Source organism: Physeter macrocephalus, chromosome 10 (assembly GCF_002837175.3).
Source record: "Physeter macrocephalus isolate SW-GA chromosome 10, ASM283717v5, whole genome shotgun sequence".
Lineage (NCBI taxonomy): Eukaryota > Metazoa > Chordata > Mammalia > Artiodactyla > Physeteridae > Physeter > Physeter macrocephalus.
The window spans coordinates 1,874,353-1,896,982 of record NC_041223.1 but is presented as its reverse complement, the minus strand read 5'-3'; the positions used below and the strand labels follow the sequence as shown (position 1 = coordinate 1,896,982).

At 41.9% G+C, this 22,630-nt stretch overlaps 1 protein-coding gene across 15 annotated transcripts in view; it reads left to right on the top strand.

The window, feature by feature from the left end:
* Window positions 1-22,630, top strand: part of AFDN (afadin, adherens junction formation factor) — a 133,642-nt gene that overhangs the window by 35,216 nt on the left and 75,796 nt on the right. For 8 of the 15 annotated variants that reach the window (XR_008618312.1, XM_028494759.2, XM_028494763.2 and 5 more), the window contains exons 2-6: window positions 4,779-4,974; window positions 8,382-8,497; window positions 10,193-10,356; window positions 12,836-12,996; window positions 19,887-20,044. Coding sequence is in view for 14 of the 15 variants with exons in the window: in XM_028494759.2 (XP_028350560.1) it covers window positions 4,779-4,974; window positions 8,382-8,497; window positions 10,193-10,356; window positions 12,836-12,996; window positions 19,887-20,044 (795 nt within the window). In the remaining variant the exon portion in view is untranslated. The remainder of the gene's footprint in view (window positions 1-4,778; window positions 4,975-8,381; window positions 8,498-10,192; window positions 10,357-12,835; window positions 12,997-19,886; window positions 20,045-22,630) is intronic. The other 7 variants (XM_024122679.3, XM_028494760.2, XM_024122677.3 and 4 more) reach the window with 3 other exon arrangements.

Here is a 22,630-nt window from a genome sequence, read left to right as displayed (position 1 = left end):
GCTCGTTTGGATAAGAAGGCCGATTATCAGTTTCATTAACTAATGAGATATTGATAAAATATTTAAAAGCAAGTCTCCATCTTTAACTCTTGGTTCCTTGCTTTGGCTCTTTAGTATGTAATTTCATAATAAGCCTTCTCTCTTTTTTTTGTCTGTTGTATTCTTTCTGATAAACATGAAAATGCTTTTGTTTCAGAGTGGTTAACACAACCCCAAGCAGTGTTGCATTTCTGTTGTAGTAATCGACAGTGATCGTGTTTCTCAGGGAAGACTTTATTTAAAGGTGAGTAGATACCTTTAGGAAAGAAAGAAAGTGTTTTCCTATCAGGAAAAGGAACCATCAAGGAAAGGAACCAAGTGATTGTTATATTGTCTTTTCCTTCCCTCTGCACTGACCTGTTGTGATGGATATGCGGTGTGCAGGTGACAAAAGGGGGTTGGTTACTGTCCCACCAGCTCTAGACAGAAGTTTCTCCCGGAAAACTCGCTGCCAGCAGGCAGCACTTCACCCAGATACGGGAGGCCCTGCAGCAGTGCTTTTATTTTAAAGATTTTTTTTTTTTTTTAAGGTCAAGTCTTTTATTTATTTATTTATTCTTAGCTGCGTCGCGTCTTCGTTGCTGCGCGCGGGCTCTCTCTAGTTGTGGCGAGCGGGGGCTACTCCTCGTTGCAGTGTGCGGGCTTCTCATGGTGGTGGCTTCTCCTGTTGCGGAGCACCGGCTCTAGGCGCGCGGGCTTCAGTAGTTGTGGCATGTAGGCTCAGTAGTCGTGGCTCACGGGCTCTAGAGCGCAGGCTTCAGTAGTTGGGGCATGTAGGCTCTGTAGCTGTGGCTCACGGGCTCTAGAGCACAGGCTTCAGTAGTTGTGGCATGTGGGCTCAGTAGTTGTGGCTCACGGGCTCTAGGAGCGTGGGCTTCAGTAGTTGTGGCTTGCGGGCTCAGTAGTTGTGGCTCGTGGGCTCAGTAGTTGTGGCTTGCGGGCTCTAGAGCGCAGGCTCAGTAGTTGTGGCTCACAGGCTTAGTTGCTCCGCGGCATGTGGGATCTTCCTAGACCAGGGATCGAACCCATGTCCCCTGCATTGGCAGGCGGATTCTTAACCACTGTGCCACCAGGGACATCCCAGAGTTTTTATTTTAAACGCTGTTTTCTCTTGGGTAATAGGTGTAGCCAACACTAAGGAGGGAGGAATCTTTTTTAAGGTAACATTTGCCTTTATAAAATTACAGCTGTGTTGGCTGCAGCATCATCAGAATTCCAGCTGACTATTGATTGCAAATGTAAAGTTTTGTTTTTCAGAGTTCTGATCAGGTGAGAACAGACATCCACAGCTGGAGGCATCAGACATTGTTGCTGGAAGTTTTGACTCCAGTGTGTTTTGATTTTTATGTGTGAAGCATTAGAGACCGAGGGAGGACCTCGACTATGACTGAAAGTTCCTCATCTCAGAAGAGCTGCCGTCTGTGGAGAGGCTGAGAGCAAGTCACCTTAGGAAGGGGCCCAGGCACTGCTGGTGCTTCCACTTTATAGTTGAGGCCGTCCGAGCTCACGTGGGTGATGAAGACTCCCTCGGAGGTGCAGCTGTTCTGCCGGGGTGCCTGCTCTCCTGGGCCCTGCGGTGCCTCCCCCGGGTGTCCCCCTGCGCTGGGCTGGGCTCCGTGGGGAGTGGGGGCCATGAGGACACCTGCAGCTGAGTGCGTGCTGTCCAGGTCTCCAGCCCCTCTGAACCTTCACTCTCAGTTACTCAGGTGTCCACTTGTTTCTTCTGGGGCTCCTCTGATGCCTGCAGCCTGGCCACTTGGTGGCTGTGTGATTGTAGCTCATGTGCTTAGCCTCTCTGGACCTCCTTTTTCTTTTTTCCCCTGTGCAGTGGGGATAATGGTAGTACCTAACCCTTAGTTTGGGGAATTAAATGCTGAACCGTCAGTATCTGGCACATGGTAGACCATAACATATATTAGTTACAGTTATTACTGTGTGTTAGTTTGGTCACTGCATGTCCAATTTTTAGGTTCAGGAACTTGATTTTAGCAGTCTTCTCAGGTTTGATAAAATTCTGTGGACTTATTCACACCAGCCAAAATTAGCTGAATAATCGAACAGAATGCTAATGTGCTAATTTGTTAAGGGGCTAGCTCAGTAACGACTCTACTCACATGTTCCTGTGTGATGTCAGGGTCACCAGGCAAACTAAAGTAATAGTTCTTTATTAATACTTATTTAGTGCAAGTGAAATCAAATCAAAGGTAGTTTTGATTGGCTACTTTATTTAGGCTCGACAGACCTGGAGAATTTTTTCTTTAAAAACATCAGTAGAAATATTATTACTTCTCTGTAGACAGCTGTTGCATGCTGGAGACCTGTATCTGTAACCTTGGGTTTACTCTATTTAAAAAAAAACTTTTTTCTCAACATTTTATGTCAGATCAGTAGCCGAACCACATTAATAATGGAGGGTTAATATTTGTAGTTTTCTTTTTACCTGTAAAGGGTAGTAATCTGTATGTGAGGGGCGCTTCCATGAGGGTGACCGAGGATACGGGAGACTGCCTCCAGGCTTGCCTCCATCTAGGCATTCTAGGTGCTTTCCTTTGTGTTCTTGCCCACTTGGGGTGGGCAGTCCCTCTCGGCCACAGATGCTGCCTCTGTTCCTTCAATATCTGGTAGTTGGGAATTACTTGTTGACGGTTCTCAGAGAAGCTGGTGCTTTTGTGTCTTTTGGGACCTGTAGGTGTATCTAGCTGTTTTATTCTCATCACAAATGATATATTTAGAACTACCCAGTTATCAAAACGATTGAGCGCTACGGAGGGTAATTTAGAGAGGTATAAGGGTGGGCCTTCAGAGGAGACCGTTAGGTGCCGCGTCAAGGTGATTTCAGGGCAGCGGTGGTGCAAGGAGCGGAATTCTGGGATAAAAATGTGACTCCCATAATGAAAACTTAAATGTATGTAACCAAATTTCCGGACTAAGTGTTGTTTTCTGAAGTGCCGTCTTAGGGGCCTGTGGAGGAGGTTGGTCGGTGGGTCCCTGAGTGGTTTCACGGGGCTGGGATCCTGGGGCCAAGGGAGCCGTGTAGAGAGTGTTGAGCGCCGTGCGTGGGGCGGAGCGCGTGCCGCGCGAGCCTTGGCCGGTACTGCTCTTGACCCGAGCCTGCGTGCAGGTTCTGAGTCGGGGGGCAGCTCTCCCGTGCATCCTTACTTACGGCTTTTAGGGTTGCCCGACTAACAGCGAGATGGAGATAATTATTTTTAAAGGATATCAGCCTCATTTTTTTTTGCTGCTTGACCCAAGCCAGACAAAGAAGACTCCTAATTCATTAAGCTTTCTCAGCTCTCAGCCCGTAACCGTGGCCCTGCTTCATCCCAGAGTCTGTGGTTCAGTGGTGTTCTTCTGACACACGTGCTCACCTACCTGTGTTTCTCCCGAGGGAGGGCGGGTGCCCAGTGGGCAGGGTCTGGGCGAGCACAGTAAAAGCTTCGCGGCTAGAAACGTGCCTTATAGTCTCGTTTTTACGGTCTAACTTTCGAATGGTAACGCCATTAACCCCATTCTATCAATAATATTCCATTTGCCTTACTTTTCTTCAGATAAATACTTGTCAGTTCATGAATTTCAGTGAAGGTTAGGCTAGTGGACTGGGACGTGGGCAAAAGCTTGACTGTGATGGTCTCTGAGCCCTGCAGGGAAAACTTGACGTCTGAGAGCGAAAGCCACTGCAAGGAAGAAAGCGAGGACTGATTTGTCTGACTGGGTTTTAACAAGATTTTGGATGGATTCTGGATACATTTGAAGGTGGAGAGACTTGATGTGTCAGATGTGGCGGGGAGAGAAAGGCGAGCGTCGAGGCTTTTTGGTGCGGGAGGCCGAGCACAGAACCTCGGGAGTTTGCGGGGAGCTGTGCTTTGTTCTGTGTTCAAGGGAGTAATGGGGTACACAGGAACCCTGGACCTCACCCTCGCATCCCCAGATGAAGGGTAACCTAGCAAACAAAACCGGATTCTCTTTGATGTGGTGGTTCCCAGTCTGTGGCGTGTGACTGCCGAGTCTTATTATTATGGTGATAGCAAAGGGCCTAAATAACCATCTTGTGATTGATAGAAAAGGGAAAAGAAAGGAAGCCATGGGAAGGAGCCTTCCACAGTCACATGAGCTTCAGCCTGCCTTGAAGTAGTCTTTGGTTGACATTCTGTCGAATTTTTCTCTAGAAGTAAGGTTTTAAGAAAAATCTAAATTGTGTCTGTTGATTTGGGGCAAGTAGTTCATGTTGAAAATTACTTACAATTACATTCCGCTAATGTTGAGTTTCCATTTATCCACGTTCATGGTAGGATTGGGGTTAACATTTCCCCTTTGCTTTTTGAACAGTCTCTTCATTTAGGCTTTGTAATCTCAGGATGGGATGGGACCTCAGGGACAGGTAGGCATGGACTTCAAAGTTCAGTGGATCTGGCTTTAATTCTGGAGTTGCTACATAACTGCTTCAGCAAGATACTCAAACGTTGTGAGTTTTAATGACCAAATCTTGAGAATTGGGTTTGATCATAGTATCTACTTCACTGGGTTGTTATAAAGACATGATAAAACGATGCCTGTCCAGGTGTGCCTGGCACTTGCTGAAGGCTGTGACGTCAGGTGCTCTACAGCCGTTACCTTATACTTGAGACATGTAAGAAGGAGACAGATTGTAAACAACGTGTCCCAAGTCACATAATTAAATTTGAAGACATCATTTTAGGATGCTGTTTTTCCAGAAATGTATCATTTTGTTTTCCTTTTAGGATTTGGAGTTCCATGGAGTGATGAGATTTTATTTTCAAGATAAAGCTGCTGGGAACTTTGCAACAAAATGTATCCGGGTCTCTAGTACCGCCACCACTCAGGACGTGCTGGAAACGCTCGCAGAGAAATTCCGCCCTGACATGCGGATGTTGTCCTCACCCAAGTACTCGCTCTACGAAGTGCACGTCAGCGGAGGTCAGTGGACACAGATGGGGCCTGTCGGCCATGTGTGCTCGTCCTGAGACTATTACAGTCACCTGTCCCGGGGGCCCTGCTCTACTGCTGACCCCCTCTTTCTTTTTCTGGAGGGGCCGGGGCAGCAGTTAACAGGTGGGCAAAACTTGAGTATGTCTGCGAAATGTCCTCATAAGTTCCTAGCAGGTGCATTTGCTGGGAGTTAGAATGAAGAGGTTAGTTTTACGTATGCTCACTTCTCCAAAGATAAGTAGCGTAACGTTTCGTATTTGAAATCCTCCAGCAGATCTGTCACATGCATTGATGATACAGTAAGCTGCTTAATTTTGGAGAAGTAGTTCGTGTAACTCTTCTGCATGGATTATAATAGTACAATTAACGATAACCCAGTGTTTTATGAGTACAGTATTTTATGAGTAAAACCCAGTGTTTTATCGTGCTTGCTGTAATATTTTTGTAATGTGAAACAGTAACGTTATTCTTTGGGAACAGTTAGGGCATCTTGAGGAAACTCTCTTATGTAGTTAGGAATTTCTCCTTGTTTTAAGATTTGAAATTTCTGAAAGTATCCTATATATCACATGGCAATTGAAGTTGAACTGATTAGAAATGTAGAAATTTATAAAATTTTTTATGAGTGCTTTTGAAGTAGTGAGTCACCTGTTTAAAAAAAAAATAGCAAATTCCAGTTATGTAGCTTAGTTAGTAATTTCTCCTTGTTTTAAGATTTGAAATTTCTGAAAGTATCCTATATATCACGTGGCAATTGAAGTTGAACTGATTAGAAATGTAGAAATTAATAAAATTTTTTATGAATGCTTTTCAAGTACTGAGTCACTTGTTTAAAAAAAAATAACAAATTCCAGTTAATGCAGTAAACAGAGGATTGTATATAGTACAAGCCCAATTTGAATACCTGTTTAAGTTTCAGCCACAAAACCTGTTTGAACGTAATTTATTTTTCTTATCTTCAAAAGTACAGCTTTCTTTGTACGTTTGAAATTGGGCTAAAATTTTTGTAGTGTGTGGAATTCAGGTGTCACCAAATGCTAACCAGTATTACATTAGGTAGGCTATATTTGTTTATCACTCTTTTAAGGTTACCAGGGTATCAACCTACATAAATAATACCCAAACTAAATTTGACAATAGCGGATGGTCTCCATTTTGGAGGTTTTTTTGAGGCTGAGTTCTCCTTTTACCTCAGAATCTTTTTAAATAGGTTACAGAGAGGAAGAAAGTCTTTCTCACGTGCAGCCCTCTTCTCGCCGCACCGTTGGCTCATCTGAGTGCTGCCAAGTGAGGTCTTTGGGATGCTATCTAAGATTGGGATTTGAGATCTAAAAATGGAATGGGTTTGATTTTTTTTTTTTTTAAAGAACATTTTGTCTTTAAACTTTCTTTGCTAGATTTGTTTTTAATTAAAAAGTAAAATATGTTACTCGTAAGGGATGAGAAACACAAGGGAGGTGTGTGAAGGAGGAAGTGTTCCCCATCTCCCCCCGCCCCGTAGTGACCACTAGGCTAGCCTGGCCATGCCCTTCTGCACCTTCATACCCTGCCAGGGTCTCAGAGAGGAGCAGACCCTGGCATGCAGGTTCTCAGTCTCTTTCGGGGCACGGAGCCCTTAGTGTGTCAGTAATTTTTTTAGTGGCATCCCTAGGCCAAAGGAAATACCTTACAGTTCATTTTACTGCATATAGATTCAGACAAGTTCATCAGGATTTATGCTTTAACAGCTTGGTGGATGTTGGAAAAAATAGTACAAATCAAACGAAAGGAAAACTGAAAATTTCATTCCGTTCTTAATCGTAGCTGCTCCCTGACGGGGCACGTGTGCCTCCTGGGCCCTGCCCAGCTCCTGGGTGGGGGCAGTGCCCTCCTTTCCTGTTCACACTGGTTTGCGGGCAGCGCTTGTTTCTACGGCGCCGTGGAAAGCCCGGCGTGACCCTGGTGGGGCAGTGTGCAGCCTGCTGGGGACCAGCAGCTCCTGCCGCATCCGGCGGGTGCAGCGCTTTTCCCTGGAAGTGGAACGTGCTCCTCAGTGAGCCGCGGGACACGGCGGCTGGTGTGTGAACCAGAGCGCTGGCCCGGCACCGCGGAAACGCCACTCTCCTCCTTCTCTGCGTTAGGGTTCCCTGTGTGAAATCAGCCGGAAAAGTAAGAAGGATTCTGCTCGCCTAACGTAAGGCAGAAGATACCTTAAGTTACAAAGTGGTAGCAGGGCCCTAATTATATTTGCATGCAGTAGTTAGGCACGTATGCCTTAGAACAGCTCACCTTGTTTTTGTTTTACTTTTATGATTTAGACTTAATTGTTCTTAAGATTGGTTCTCTAAAAAATACGCCATGAGGGATTTTGATCTAGTGAAGATTCTGCAACACGAACAACTTGGTAATTTTGGTTTGCAGCAGGAATTTGAAACTTCTTGATCCAATATGTGATTTATTACTCTTTTCTCACATTTTCAGTTGATCAAATCATGGCTTAGAATTTGTTTTTCCTGTATTCTGATCATTAACACTGCCGTTTACCTGTAATATTTCCTAAAAGCCTCTGTAAATCTCTATCTTCTCAGTCTGCCCCGTTGACTCTTGCTTCCTGTACCGCTGTAACCCACCCCCTCTGGTCTCGCTGCTTCCCGTCTTTGCTGCCCTCATTGTGGTGCGTCCTGTGTGCGCTTACCTGGGTAATCTTTGCCAGCTCTCAGCTTCTAGTCGGTGGTCAGGCTGTGTAGGGCCCTCAGTGGGCTGCCATTGAGGCTTGTTAGGTTTCTAATAAGGAAGGAAGTAGTCACTTAACATAGCACTTCATCGACAGAGGAAAGGCTGGTGCTTCACGGTGGGAGGGGCCGTGCGGGTCGAGGCGCGTGCCTTTTGGAGGCGAGAATCAGAGGTACAGGGGGAGGAGGGAGAGCGCAGTGATCACTGCCGAGACCGATGACGGTGGTGCCATTTCTTGACAACATCTTAACATTAATATGAGAAGAAAAATCCCAGGAATCAGTGGAACTTCTGTGTGATATTTACATTATTTCCGTATTTTCCAGTTGTATGTGAAGGAATTTGATTTATAGAAACAAACATATGGCAAAGCTCTGCTTATATTTTTTTCTAGTCCATGTGAATTTCTCTTATTTTCTGGGTTAGATTCTAAATGTCAGAAAGCTGTGCTTGGTCCATGTCTGGCGTTGGACACGTGGTAGTACACATATAGTAGCACCAAAATACTGAATTAGTCATTGAAACTCTTAACTTCACATTGTGAATTACACTTCAGCCTGTCAGTAAGTAATCAAGGTAACTAGGTATTTTTTGTCTATAAAATTTAATGTGTATCAGAATGTTGTATTGGCTAGTGCCATCAGATAACCATGGCTCATTTTTTTTCTTTTCATGTTGTGAAGAAGAAAGAAGATTGGATATAGACGAGAAACCCCTTGTTGTGCAGTTGAATTGGAATAAGGATGATCGAGAGGGCAGATTTGTTCTTAAGAATGAGAACGACGCCATTCCTGCTAAGGTGAGGCCTTGGGTCTCGGCCCGTGCTGTGCCTGGCTTGTGTCTGACCGTGTGTCGTGTCGGAGGGGTTCATTCTCTGTTTCGCTTGTCTTCCTAAGCTACCCTTTTACCCCCGTCCTGGAACATAATTTAAAAGTAGCCCAGCTTCTCCCTGCTTCATCCTCTGTTTCACTGAATAATCCAAAATATTACTCCTTCCTTTTCAAAGAAGAGTTATGTAAGCTTTTGTTCCTAAGAGACTTAATGTTCAAATCAGCTTCAGGTTCTTTTCCCTAAATTATAAAGTCAAAATAGGTTTTAATAAGAATCAGAAGGGAAGATAAAACTTTAATAACCTATTTATATGTGAACTTTTAGATACAACTTAATAAGGCATATTTAAGACCTTTTTCATGTTATATGTGTAAGGTTAGAAATTAGTAAACTTTCTTGAGTTTCTTTGGATGATGAAATAGAGTGAGTCTAAAACTTTCTGAGGTCGTAGGATATCTGGAATTCCTGTGCTACTGTTCTTTTTATGTGGAATACTATGAAATATTGATATAATTTTAAAACAATTACAATTCTCCTTTAAGTCAAGTGGCCTCTTACACTAGAATTCAGTATTGACAAGTGATAGCAAATGCAGAGGTTAAGAATATTTTGAGAAAAATCTTGTATTTAATTTTTTGCCCCAGCAGACTGGGGGGAAAGTACTATTATTTACTTTCGGCAGCAGTTTTCACGTTGTCCGTGTCATGTCCTGTGTGTTCCTGTTCCTGTGCTCCAGGGACTTTTATTGCCTTTGTGGCGAATACATATGATACAAGAATGGATACTTTTGTGTGTGTGTGTGTGTGTGTGTGTGTGTCCATGTTTTATTTTGTTTCTGCACCGTGATTTCAACTGATGTACCTTTTCACAGAGCCACAGATCCTGCTTGCTATGTAGTAGAACTCTTCTGGGGTCAGGATGACAGGAGGGTGCTGGAGTAGCTTGCAAGGAAACGGAGATGCTCACTCACAAAGCAGAAGGCAGTTTTCTTTCCTAATAAGATAATATTTTATTATTCTTTACCAGCCAACCTATTAAGTCACATAAAAAATAATTTGTCTCTGTGTCATCTGCTGGCAGGCCAGGTTATAAATTAAGAATAAGGAAACAAGTTAGATCTGGAAAGGAAATTAGAAGTTTTTGCACAAAACAAAATACTTATAACTTTGCTTCATAAAAGCCAGTTTATTAGAGCTACTCTTAACATTTCTCTTGAAGTTAAAGAAAACATATTTAAAGTAGATGATGATTCAAACACTTAGTTATTTCCATATTTTCATTAGTTTCCTTTTATTTAAGTTACTTCACGTAAATTATTTGGATTTTTATTTATTAAAAATAATAACTAAACTGGTGTGATTCCCAACCCCAGTTTTCTAACTGGGTTTGGATTTTCTTGTGTGTTTGCTTCCTTGGTTATTAGTTTCAAATTAAGATAAAATTTACGCACAGTGAAATGAGATCTTGAATGTGTAAGTTTTGATCAGTACACTCACGTAACTGTCGGCCCATCAAGACAAAGAACATTTCTCACCCCAGACCTTCCCCTGCTCCAGTGGCTCTGTTTCTGGCCGCAGCGTATGAGGCGAAGTTAGCTAAGCCATAGATTGCTTTATGTCGTTCTGTGTCACAGCCAGTGTAGTGATAATATTACTTTTATCAGAAGGCTCAGAGTAACGGACCTGAAAAGCAGGAAAAAGAAGGTGTTATCCAGAACTTCAAGAGAACTCTCTCAAAGAAAGAAAAGAAGGAAAAAAAGAAGAGAGAAAAAGAGGCAATGAGGCAGGCGTCTGATCGAGACGATAGACCCTTCCATGGGGATGACACGTAAGTTGATTTTGGAAATATTCCTGTTTCTTGGTGTTCTAAGCCCAGTGTTTGTCGTGCAGCAGACCTCGTTAAATTACCAGGTAAAGGCCGAAGAGGGTGCGCGTCAGTTAAGCGCGCCGGGGCGTGTGCTGGGTCCTCGGCGTCGAGGGGAGCCGGCGGGGCTCTGACCGAGCAGCACGTGTCGCTCACAGCGCCGGTCTCGCGGTGCGTGCTCCTCTGAAAGATGCGGACTGATGAGCAGTGTTGCTGTTCCTGGGTAGACTGTGGTATCAGGGTCCTCTTCATCTCTGCCTGGCCTTTCCTTTCATTTCTGTTGTTTTGGTCCTTAAGGCAGCAGTGGATTCTTAGACACCTCAGGTACGCTTAACACCCGATCAGAGGTTGGCAAGACCAGTGAGAAAAGCTGCTGTTCGCTTTTCAGGTTCAAATGCACCATCAGGTTCACTCCAGCCCCCACCCGCCCCCCTTCCTTATTCTCTCACAGCAGCCCCATCACAGGTGTCTGTATCTGTCTGAAGGGATTTGAGCTTCTGACCTCGGAGCTGAGGGAGTAAGGGAAACCGCTGTGTTTCGTTACAACAGAAAGGAGACGCGAGCAGAGGCTGGCCTTTCTCCTCTCTCAGAGGCCCCTGGCCTCAGGGTAGCCTTGTTGGGGTTCAGTTCATTCTGTTACCGTGGTTTCTCTTAGGCCTCTTCCTTGCCTTAGACTTGATGGCATAGTATTCTGTTCACGGCTCATTTTAGAAAGTCAGAGTAGATAGATTTGCCAGAAAGGGAAAAGGAGTTTCTTGTCACGTATGAACCCAAAGAGAGCCATAGTTAGTTTATGCAACAGAAATATATACGCTTCCTATATCTACGTAGAGACTTTTTAAACAAGTATAATCAGTCTTTTGAAACCAGAACTTTTCACGTGACATTTTTCCGCTAAAATTATATGTATTTCACATAAATACACATAGTCAAAATATATATATTTTCACAAGAAACATACATATTAAATAATTTAAATGACTGTGCAGGATTCTGTCATATGGTTTTCTCATAATTTATGAAACCAGCCCTTTTCATGTACTTGTGGATAGTTTACAGGGTTTTTTTGGTATTATAAATGATACTCCAGTGAATATCCTTGTTTTTACAATTTTGAGGACTCGTGTGAATACCTCCTAAGGAAATGTTCTGGAAGAATGGCTCAGAGACACCTTGGGATGCCTGTGTTGCCAGACAGCCCCTGGAAAGGTCTCCACAGCCCACGGGCCCTCTCATTTCCATACCCTTAGTACTGCTGAGTGTAACAGAGCAGAGTACGGTCTCTGCAGTACGTGAGACCTTCAATAACTCGAGCTTACTGTATCATTAACAAGGTAGATGTCTCTCTGCACGCTTATTAACCGTTTATATTCTGCTGCTGCTGTGGTGACCTCTTCAAGTCTTTTTTCCATTTTTTGGTTGATTCTAAGTGTTGTGTGTGTCTTGAGGATATTAACCATTTGTCAGTGAAGGGAGTTTAGAATGGAATCTGAGCCCATTGTAGAGGGCATCCAAATGGATTTAGATATTAATCTGTTAGGCAGAGACGCCTATGGGATGCACATGAACTCTTGACTATAGTATTACATAGTAAGGCTCTACTTAGTGTATTTATGCAGGAGAAAGAACTTGTATACATAGATTGTTCATATATGAAAAATATCAAGGAGAAGGAGAGTTTAAAACTTAGGCTACAGTTTGTTCTCTTTATTTAGTTTGTAGGGGGATAAATTATTTGTGTTAAGGAAATGAGCTACTTAAAATGAGTTGAGTTTAACTTGATTGATTCGAAGCTTGACTGACTTAATGAAATTATTTTATGATTTAAAAAATGGCATCTTTAAAGTATATTTATCAAAATTTAGTCAAGCATATCAATCTTACCTAAATATTTAGTTTTCAACTCATCATTCTATACAGTTGACTCATTATAGGAACTTACGGAGCAATTTCCTTTTAAAACTTCAGCTTCAAGAGAGCGAATGGTGGTAAATCTCTTAGTTGTTAAAAAATCAGGCTGTTTGAGTTCTTCAAGATTTACTGTAATTTGAAGACAGATTTTTACTGAAGTATGTTCAATCTTTTATTTCTAGTGGTTGGAATGTTGTATCCCTCATTTAGGCTATTTTAAGATAACTGGTAGAAATAATTGAAATGTATAATTTATACATTTTTCTTCTAGCTTTATTAATGAATACTCAATAATTAAGTTCTATAACCTCACTATACAATTTTAATTATAAATTTCTGCTTAGTTCAGTATTTTAGCTTGTATTGAGAAGAAGTTTATTCTTTATCCGTAGTAATTAGCACATGGTGAATGGTACATGGCAGAACCGTGTAGCCAAATAACATCTGCCATCTTGAGTTTTGTATGATTTCAGTATAATTGTTTCTAATATAAAATTTAAAAAATCTTGTTATTGCCTTTTTATCCTTACAGTGAAAATTCTCGACTGGCTGCTGAGGTTTACAAAGACATGCCTGAAACTAGCTTTACCAGAACAATTTCTAATCCCGAGGTGGTTATGAAACGACGGAGACAACAAAAACTGGAAAAGAGAATGCAGGAATTTCGGAGCTCAGATGGGCGGCCTGATTCAGGTGCAGACTTTGAATTGTTTTTCTGTTATATTTGTTGTAAAGTCTATTAATTTAATAATCCTTTTTATATATGCATGAGACCTTGAATAAGTAAAGTTAATGGATGATGTAGCCTGTTCATAGCAAGTGCGTGCCATGTGTGTCTGGTACAAAGTCAGCTTTGCCTTCAACACGTTTAGTTACGTATTTATCCTCAGTACGGCTTTTTTTTTTTTTTTTTTTTTTTTTGTAATTCTGGAAAATGTCAAGGATATACAAAAGAATACAGGCATAATGAACTTCCCATGTGTTTATTACTAAGCAAACTTCCATAATTAACACGTTTCATCTCTGCTTCTACATATATTGCTTTTATTCCCAGACTGTGTTATTTTTGAATCAAATCCCAACTTTCTCATTATTTCATCCATAAATATTTTGATATATTTTCCTGAAAGGTAACAATCCTAAAAAAGCAAAAACGAAAATAAAGCAAACCATAGTACCATTATCACATAGAAAAGAATTAACAGTAATTCCTTAAAAATCGTCAGATACCTAGTCATTGTTCAGATTTTCCTGATTGCCTCAGATAATTCCTTTAGTTGAGTCAGGATACAAATAAAACCTAAATATTGCATTTGCAATTGGTTAATTTGTCTTTTATGTCTTTCATTCTAAACCCCCCCCCCTTGTATTTTACCTCTCGGTTTGCTTATTTGTTGGTTTGTTTTAAAACCCTAGGTTGAATGTCTTGTAGGTTTTGCTGACGGCATCCTGTTGTGCGGTTTACCGCTGTTTTCCTTGATTAGATACAGGTACAGGGTTAGGGGTTTTGGTGGGAGGCAGTGGCACAGAAATACTCACCTTAGTGTCATCCCCAGGTGAGCAGTGGTTTGTAAAATTTTAATAAGCTCATGGATGTAAAGCTTCTCAATGTTTGTCCATCTATTGCGGTTATTGTCCTTACTGATTCTTGAATGGTCGCTTCGAGCCAGTGGGGCTGTCTTCCAGCTGGCACCCGAGTCTGTGACATGGCCCAGTGATCTTGAGAGCTTCCCTGTAGGATAGGATGTCTGCTCACCTCGTGCTTTCCTGCCCCAGCCTAGGAGTCAGCTCTTCCTCAGAGGAATCCTGTTCCTTTGGCTGGGATAAGTATCTGGTTGCTAGGAGTGCTCCCTGTTACTGGTTAGTCTTTGCCTCTAAGCCTGTTTAGTGGACAGAGCCTAGAAAATACTTGTTTTTTTACTACTTTGATTTTAGAAAATATGGGTGTCTTTTCTCTAAAGGTAAAATTCTTCCCTCCTAAGAACAATAGAATGATTATTAACAACATAATTATATTAATCAGTTATAATACCAAAATCGAAATAGGGCTATTATTAATAACAATATGATACTGAAAACGTTTTAAGCCTTTTGTGAAATCTGTGCTGTGTTTGAAATCGCATATTCGATTCCTGTGTACGTGATTATATACCCACATTGATTTATACTTAGGTTTATTTGTTTTTTACTTTTGACTTTGAAGGTTTGCTTCTTTAAAATTTAGTGTTGTTTAACAGTTTCGAAGTCAAATCTGCAAAACAAGGTACATTTAGAGAAGTCCAGCTTTTTTGTCCCTGTGGACCCCTTGAATCAAAGGCAACATCCTGTACACACGTCCCACTGTGATGTTTCCTGGAGGTCACCCTCTATTTCTGAGGGAAATAAAGGTTAAAACGAGAAGTTAAAACACATGACTACTCTGTGAGCTATAAATTGGTTTTGTGTATTTTTAGCTATTTGATATAAAACTTTTATTTGTAATTAACCTGTAATTATACTCAGCAAGTAAAATAAAGTAGTTTTACTTGTTAAAAAATAATAGCATGATCATTTGTTTCAGAAAAGATCATCGTATTAGAAGGCTGTATCGTTGATCCAGCCTTTCCTAAAATGTCTGACTTGGTGAGTCGTCGCCTCTTGGCTCTTTCGTCGCGCTGCGCTCAGGCGCTTAAGGGCGGAGCGCCACCCTGTTGCGTGCCGCGCACCTGCCGGCTTACTCACTAGTTTTAGGGTTTGAGTGTTGGGACTGGCGGCTTTTCTCTGAAGCCAGGTTGATAGCAGTTTCGGTGGGAAGGTTGCTTAACTGTGGGCCCGTTCTCTCGGCTCCAAGGCTGACTCAAAGGGTGTTAGTCCCTCCCCAGGCCCTCTTGTTATCTGATGTGTTTATGTGGCAGCAGGTTGGATCTGTCAGGGGAAGCTGTGCTCACACTCGCGTCATATTCGTGGGAGCAGCGTTATTCTCTGTTCTGCTGGTGGTCTCTCTTACCTTATCTCCATTCACGAGGTAGTCTGTGGACCATGGTTCTGAAATGCATGGTGGCTTGATTCTGCCCACTTGACAGAAATTGCTGGTGACCCCGTTTCTTGTCAGCTTGCTCAGAGCTTTGTGTTAGGGTGGCGTGGCATACAGCACCAGCCACGGTGGGAGGCGGCCCTGAAACCTGGTTGTCTCTCCAGCATCACGTGTTTGTTTTGACCCTTAGTGCCTGTATGAACTGAGTCTTAATTATATGTTTCATGGGAATTACAGTATCGGTGATTCAAAAGAACTAGGACACTGAGAGACTTATTAGTTCTATAAATAATTTGATAGATGGCTTTTGAGACCTAAATGATGATCTGTTTGTATATATTCTGTCTTGTTCAATCAGGAATTGAAAAAGACAAGAAAAAGAAAGTAAGGAGAAAGGAGGGAGAAACTACAAAGGTGAGGAAGGAGAAATGTAGTAAAAGTTTTAGGAAGGACGAGAGGAATGCTCAGAGGTACCTGCCACGTGCTGACCACGCTTCCGACCACAGGAAGGAGTCTGGCATCGTCATGGAAGTAACTTCCTCAGTGACCCCTCGAGGGATATTCAAGTATAGGCTCGGGGGGTATGTGAGTCAGACTGAGGGGAGCTGGCTTAGAGTGTCAGTTTTTATAAGTAACTTCACAACATCTTTGTATAGAAAGTATGTCTTTAATGTGGGTCAGGATGCAGCGTTACATATGTTGTTAAGATAAAGCAGGAAACTTTTTGCAGGTAGCTTCAGCCTGTGTCCCCAGAGATCCATATTTATTTTCCTGTGCCATTGGGGGGGTACTTTGATGGAAATATTTGATATGATCTGTTAATAACCTGCTGAAAGAGTTTTAAGCTAGGGATTGAGAACGCTTTCCGTTTAGCCCAGGCCTCCAGTCTGGAGCGGTTACTCTGAGAGCAGAATCTAGGGTTGATTTGAGGGAATTGTGGCCAGAAGCAGGTGTCCCCCTTCACAGGCTTGTGTGGCCCCAGAAGGACCGAGTCTCTGAGCTCAGTTGGGAACAGTGGTCATGAAGAGAGAAAAGTGGGAGCAATGTTAAGAGAGAGTGATCGGGAAGCAGCACCAGCCTGAGTTTCTGAGGCGAGGAGGCCTTCAGGATGTGGGTCTGTGGATGAAGGAGCATCCGGAGGAGAAGATGGGCTTCGTCTGTGTGTCCTGGGAGGGGCCGGCGTGGTGCGGGGGGTGCCTTTAGGCCACCAGCTCGGTGGCTGAGTACTAGCCAGCGGTGCCAGGTGGAGAGAAAGATTCGGGAGCAAGCTCTTCTTGGGGTGCAACATCATGGGCATGGAAGAGATTCGGTGGAGGTAGGAAGTCTACAGGTAATACACGGCCATTGTTGGGAAGCAGGCCAAGAAAACAGGAACAAAACCTCCAGAGAATTAGGAGAAGAAACAGCAAAACACCCACTAGAGTAGAGCTTGTCTGTTGCAGGGATGGTTGGGTGGAAGGAACATTTTTCTGTGCAAGCTCCTAGGAAACCCTAAAAAACTGGATACTGTTGGCAGAATAGCTGTTTGTGGTTAATATTAAGGCAGTCAGATATAGTAAGTTCAAGTGTTCTGTCGGTTTTTAATAAACAGCTTAGAAAACTATATCCTTATAACCTACTGAGGCTGTTAGCTTAGCTCTTAGGTTGGTGAAGAATGTTGTCACGGGTGGGTAAGGTTCCCTGAGAGTAACAGCCGAGTCTGTAATTTTCCTGTCTTGTTAGCCCGAGCATTGGTTCCCCAGGCTCTGGTGACGTACTTAAAAGAGATCTGTCTGACTCACTTCACAGCGGATCAGAAGTCATAACTTGTAACAAGCCTTGGCCCCAGATCTCATAAAGTATTTTTAACACTCAGATGTATTTACTTTCTTGATGTCTTCCAAGCGTAATTGACCTCAGAATGCCCTTGGGAGTCAGCCCTTCTGCCTCAGTTTTCTTGTGAACGGTCTTAGAGGTGTGGAGTGCTAGGACACGGACTCTGGAGCTGGGTTCCGGTAGGGACCCTTGTGTTCCGTGGGCCACGCTTTCTTCATCTTCTGCATAGGGGAATAATCCTCCCTTAATTTTAGAACTGAAATGTATATTTGTACAAACAGATTTTAGTTGATGGTAGAATTTTTAAATGTTAGCTTTTCTTCTATCTCCCCTTCCTTAGGAAATTGGGAGGTATGTGTTTCTGTTATGATACTATGGTATTATGCTTTTAAACTAAAAACCTCTTAAATTAGACTGTATCCATTTGTTTACTTATTAATCTGTCCATGGATGTAAGTGGAGTTTAGGTCCTCTACTACTATTGTGTTATTGTCAGTTCCTCCCTTTATGTCTGCTAGTATTTGCTTTATATAGTTAGGTGCTCATGGATAGGGTGCATATATATGAATTGAGTATTCTTCTTGTATTTATCCTTTATCATTATATAATGCCCGTCTTTGTCTTTTGTTACAGACTTTGCTCCAAAGTCTGTTTTGTCTGATAGGAGTATTACCACCCCCATTTTCTTGTCATTTCTGCTTGGATGAAATATCTTTTTCTTTCCCCTCGCTTTCAGTCTGTATGGGTCATTAGCTCTGAAGTAAGTTCCTCGTAAGCAGCACATAGGTGGTTCTGGTTTTTTATCCAATCAGCCATCCTGTGTTTTTTGATTGCAGCATTTAGTCCATTGACATTTGAAGTAATTATTGATAGGTATGTACTTACTGCCATTTTATGACTTGTTTTCTGCTAGTTTTTGTACTTCTGTGTTCATGTCTTCTTTCTTTTTGATGTTCTTCTTTCAATTTTGATGATTTTCTTTAGTGGTACTCTGTGTTTTTTTGTTTCTAGTTTTTGTGTGTTTATTGTAGGTTTTTGATTTGTGGGCGCCATGGGTTTCATATATGTTGATCCATATCTACTTGTGGTAAACTAGTAGTCATTTAAGTTCAAACACATTGTAAAAGATCTGCATTTTTTACTTCTCTCCCCTACATTTTGTGTTTCTGATGTCATATTTTATGTCTTCATGTTGTTTTCTTGTTCGTTTTCTCCCCCTGATTTAGACCCCCGCAATCAGGTTACAAGCTGTTTGGAGCCTAGGACAATGACCAGCTCATGCTGAGTCCTCAGCATTGGGACGGGCGGTGTTAGGGGGACCCTAATCCCTGTGAGTTTGTGGATAGCCTGACCCCTGGCCTGTGTCAGCAGGTCCGCATCCTAATACCAGCCTGGGCTTGCTGATGCTTTTTTTTTTTTAACATCTTTATTGGAGTATAATTGCTTTACAGTGGTGTTAGTTTCTGCTTTATAGCAGAGTGAATCAGCTGTATATATATGTATATCCCCATATCTCCTCCCTCTTGTGTCTCCCTCCCACCCTCCCTATCCCACCCCTCTAGGTGGTCACAGAGCACCGAGCTGATCTCCCTGTGCTATGCGGCTGCTTCCCACTAGCTATCTGTTTTACATTTGGTAGTGTATATATGTCCGTGCCACTCTCTCACTTCGTCCCAGCTTGCCCTTCCCCCTCCCCGTGTCATTGCTGATTATTCTTAAAAGACCAGCATTATTTTATTGTAGTCAAGTTGTCATAATGCAGTGTGTGCCAGACTTGTTGAAAAAGAGGGTGTGAGAAACATTCAGTAGCCAGAATAACTGCATTAGAATTCAGAAGAGGCAAAAAGGAGTCATAGAAATTTAGAATTTGCTTCAAGAGATCCACAGATGTTTAATCTAGCTCTTTAACTTAGAGGTGAGAAAGGGAAATCGGGAAGCCTCCTCGAGGTCCCACATGGCATGGGGATGTGGCCCCTTGCCTGAGTCGCCTACCTGCCCCCAGTAGTCTTTCAGCTAGACTTAAGATTTTAGGGCTTAAAAATCTCAGATCATAAGTAAAAAGCAAATTATGACACCAAAAATGTCCGTAATGTAGCATATGTAGGATATGCATTAAAAAGAAGTATACGAACAAGAAGAAAAGCTAAGGATATCCAAATTGCAATTGCTCTGCTCTAGTTGACTTTTTTTCCTCCCAAATGAGTTTACAGCTAGAAATGACATTCTGGTTTGCAGTACCTGGAAATGTAAATAGAGCCCAGTGCTTTGGTGGCAGGTTCCTTATGAAATGTCTTTGGACTCCAGCACCTGAAGTGTCCTGATTTCTGGTTCACTTTTTAAAAAACTGAGTTATTTAGTGGGATTAATATTGTTTGGGGTTTTTAAGTTTCCGTTGTTGGTCAGGAAGTAGCAGAAAGGGGGAAAGTGGATGTCTAACGCTGTAAAGGTAAGGAAATGAGAAAGCAGTCAAAGAAAGAGCAGCACTTTCAAGAAACTCCGGGGTTTCTTCCCTTTCTGTCCTTTACCCACAGTGGAAATCAGTTCGTCATTATAAAAACTGCAAGGGCTTGAAGGGAGGACAGAAACAGCCTAGTCACACAGAATTACTCACTCTGTCTAGCACAGGATCACTGGGTCAGCATGTCCCTGCCAGTGTGTGTCACCTACCGCGAAGTGGGGATAGAATTAGTAGTGTACAGATCTCTGTTACTGGAATAAAAGTTGTGATCAAAGATGTCACAATGTTTTTTTTCAGGTGGAACATTGAGAATTTATGCAGATAGTTTAAAACCAAATATTCCCTACAAGACGATCCTGCTGTCTACCACAGATCCTGCAGACTTTGCTGTGGCTGAGGCTTTAGAGAAGTACGGTCTGGAGAGAGAAAACCCTAAGGATTATTGCATTGCCCGCGTGAGTACCTGCCACGTCGGTACTTACCCATATTACACATGCTAGAACCTTGCATTAAATGGAAAGATATTCTAAATGAAGTTAAACTTAGGCTGGGTTTCTCCACACTGTATCACTTAGAATCTGGTAAACTGAAACCATGCGTAAATATATATAAGAAACAACATTCTCCTTTCCATTACAAAAGTAATATGTGTTCCTGCTGTCAACTAAGAAAAGTATAAAAAGGCAAATTGAAGAAAATCCTCTATAGTTCTAATGCCAAAGGATAAGCGCTATTAACGTGTTGATGTATATCCTTCCAGTTTTTATTTTGCATATATATAGGTAACAATTTTATTTTAGTAAAATCTGCTTTAATGATTTTTTTCTTAGTGTTTTTACTAAGATGTATAATAACGACCCAACTTTCAATGAATCTTGGTTTGCTACTCATCATTAACCAACATTTGGCTGATAGGTTAGTAGTCATCCATAATTTCTTGGAGATAAAGGGTGTATCTTTGACCCCAGTACTCAAGAAATACAGTGAAATTTTATGCCTCAGAGTTGAACTGGTGACACTAAGTAAAATTAAGCAGATTTTCTCTTCTAAGACAAACTTTTTGGAAAATTATTAACCTTTAAGTCAGTCACAAGTATGTAATAACTTCTTTATAACCATTATTTCTCTGTCAAAATCTCATTGGAAGTAGATTTTTTAAGAAGATATCCTTCTTTCTCTCATCTTAGCAATTGATTATTAAATAATGAAAGTGTGGTTACTTGTTTTAGTTCTTGTCCTCACCAAGATTATTGAGAAATAATTAAAGTACAATGTATTACATGTATTTAAAGTTTATAATACCGTCAGTTTGGGCATGTCAGCACAATGAACATTTCCTTCACCTTCAGAAGTTTCCTTATGCCTCTTTGTATTTTTGTGTTTCATTGTATGGATATGTCACACTTTGTTCATCCGTTTGCCTGTTGATAGAATTTGCATTGTTTCCAGTTTTCAGTTTTTGGCTCTTACAGTAAAACCGCTTGAGCGTACATGTGCAGGTCTTCTCATAGAAGTACTTTTTCTCTTGCGTAAATACTCAAGTGAATGGCTCCATAGGAGGCATATGTGTAACTGTTAAAGAAATGCTTTCCCAGCCTGATTACAAACATTTGCGTCCCCACAGTCACGTATGAGAGATGCCGTTGCTCTGCCCACCCCAGGCTTGGGTTGCTCAGTCATTTTAGCTATTAGGCATTCTGATGGGCGTAGTTGTAGCTCATTGTGGAAGAAATTTGAGTTTCCCTGATTATCTATATACACGTCAAATCCTATGTATGATACATGTACTGTGAATATGTTTTTTTCCCAGTCTGTGGCTTGGCTTGTCGTGTCATTTTTAAAATGGTATCTTTCAATGAGTAACAATTTATTAATTTTGTTTAAGTCCAACTTGTTAACGTTTTAGTGCTCTGTACTTTCTGTATGAGAATTTGCTTCCTCCAAGGCTGCAGACATTTTTACCTATATTTTATTTTAGAAGTTTCATAGTTTTAGGTCTTACATTTGGGTCTGTGTATTCCATTTCAAGGTAACATTTGTGTATGGTGTGAGATTAGGGTCGATGCTTTTTTTTGTTGTTTTTTTTCCCCCTGCGGTACGCAGGCCTCCCTCCGCTGCGGCCCCTCCCGTTGCGGAGCACAGGCTCCGGACGCGCAGGCCCAGCGGCCATGGCTCACGGGCCCCGCCGCTCCGCGACACGCGGGACCCTCCCGGACCGGGGCACGAACCCGTGTCCCCTGCATCGGCAGGCGGACTCCCAACCACTGCGCCACCAGGGAAGCCCCGATGCTCATTTTTTTCTGTACAGATACAGAAAAAAAGACTTTTTTCTTTTCTCCCACTGAGTGCGTTGGCACCTTTGTGGAAAATCAATTGGCCATATATGTTTGGTTCTATTTCTGGAATCTGTTCTGTTTCATTTATATATCTTATATCTTTTCGCCAGCACCAAACTTTTGATTACTGTGGATTTATGGTGAGTCTTAAAATCATATAAAGTCCCAATTTTGCTTTCTCCTTTTGCTTTTAAAAATTGCTTTGGTTATTCTAGGTTATTTGCATTTACAAATAAATTTTAGAATCAGCTTATCAATTTCTACATAAAACCTGCTGGAGTTGTGGCTGGATTTGCATTGACTCTGTAGATGAATCAGAATCCTAACAATGTTCAGTCTTCCAGGCTGTGGACAGAGTGAGTGGTCTTCTGTAAGCTCTCAGCAGTGCTTTCTAGTGTTGCTACGGAGAGAATTAAATAAAAGGCCTTGCTGGAGTTTTATGGCTTTTTTCTTTTTGCTGAAAAGCTGAGACTTTATATTCAGTTGGAAAAACCATTTGGTAGATGTGTAATTTTATGAATAAAGCCCAATTTTCATCTGAAAATAGATGAGAAAACAGATGTTTTTATTCCACTGAGATGACAATAAAGGAATAAAGCCCTGTGGAAGTGCACGAGAACGAAGAGAATGAGTGAAGGGCTGGCAGAGCAGTTGTAGATGAGATTCTGAAGAAGCGGGCGGGTTAGTATCTAAGTTGCTGGACCT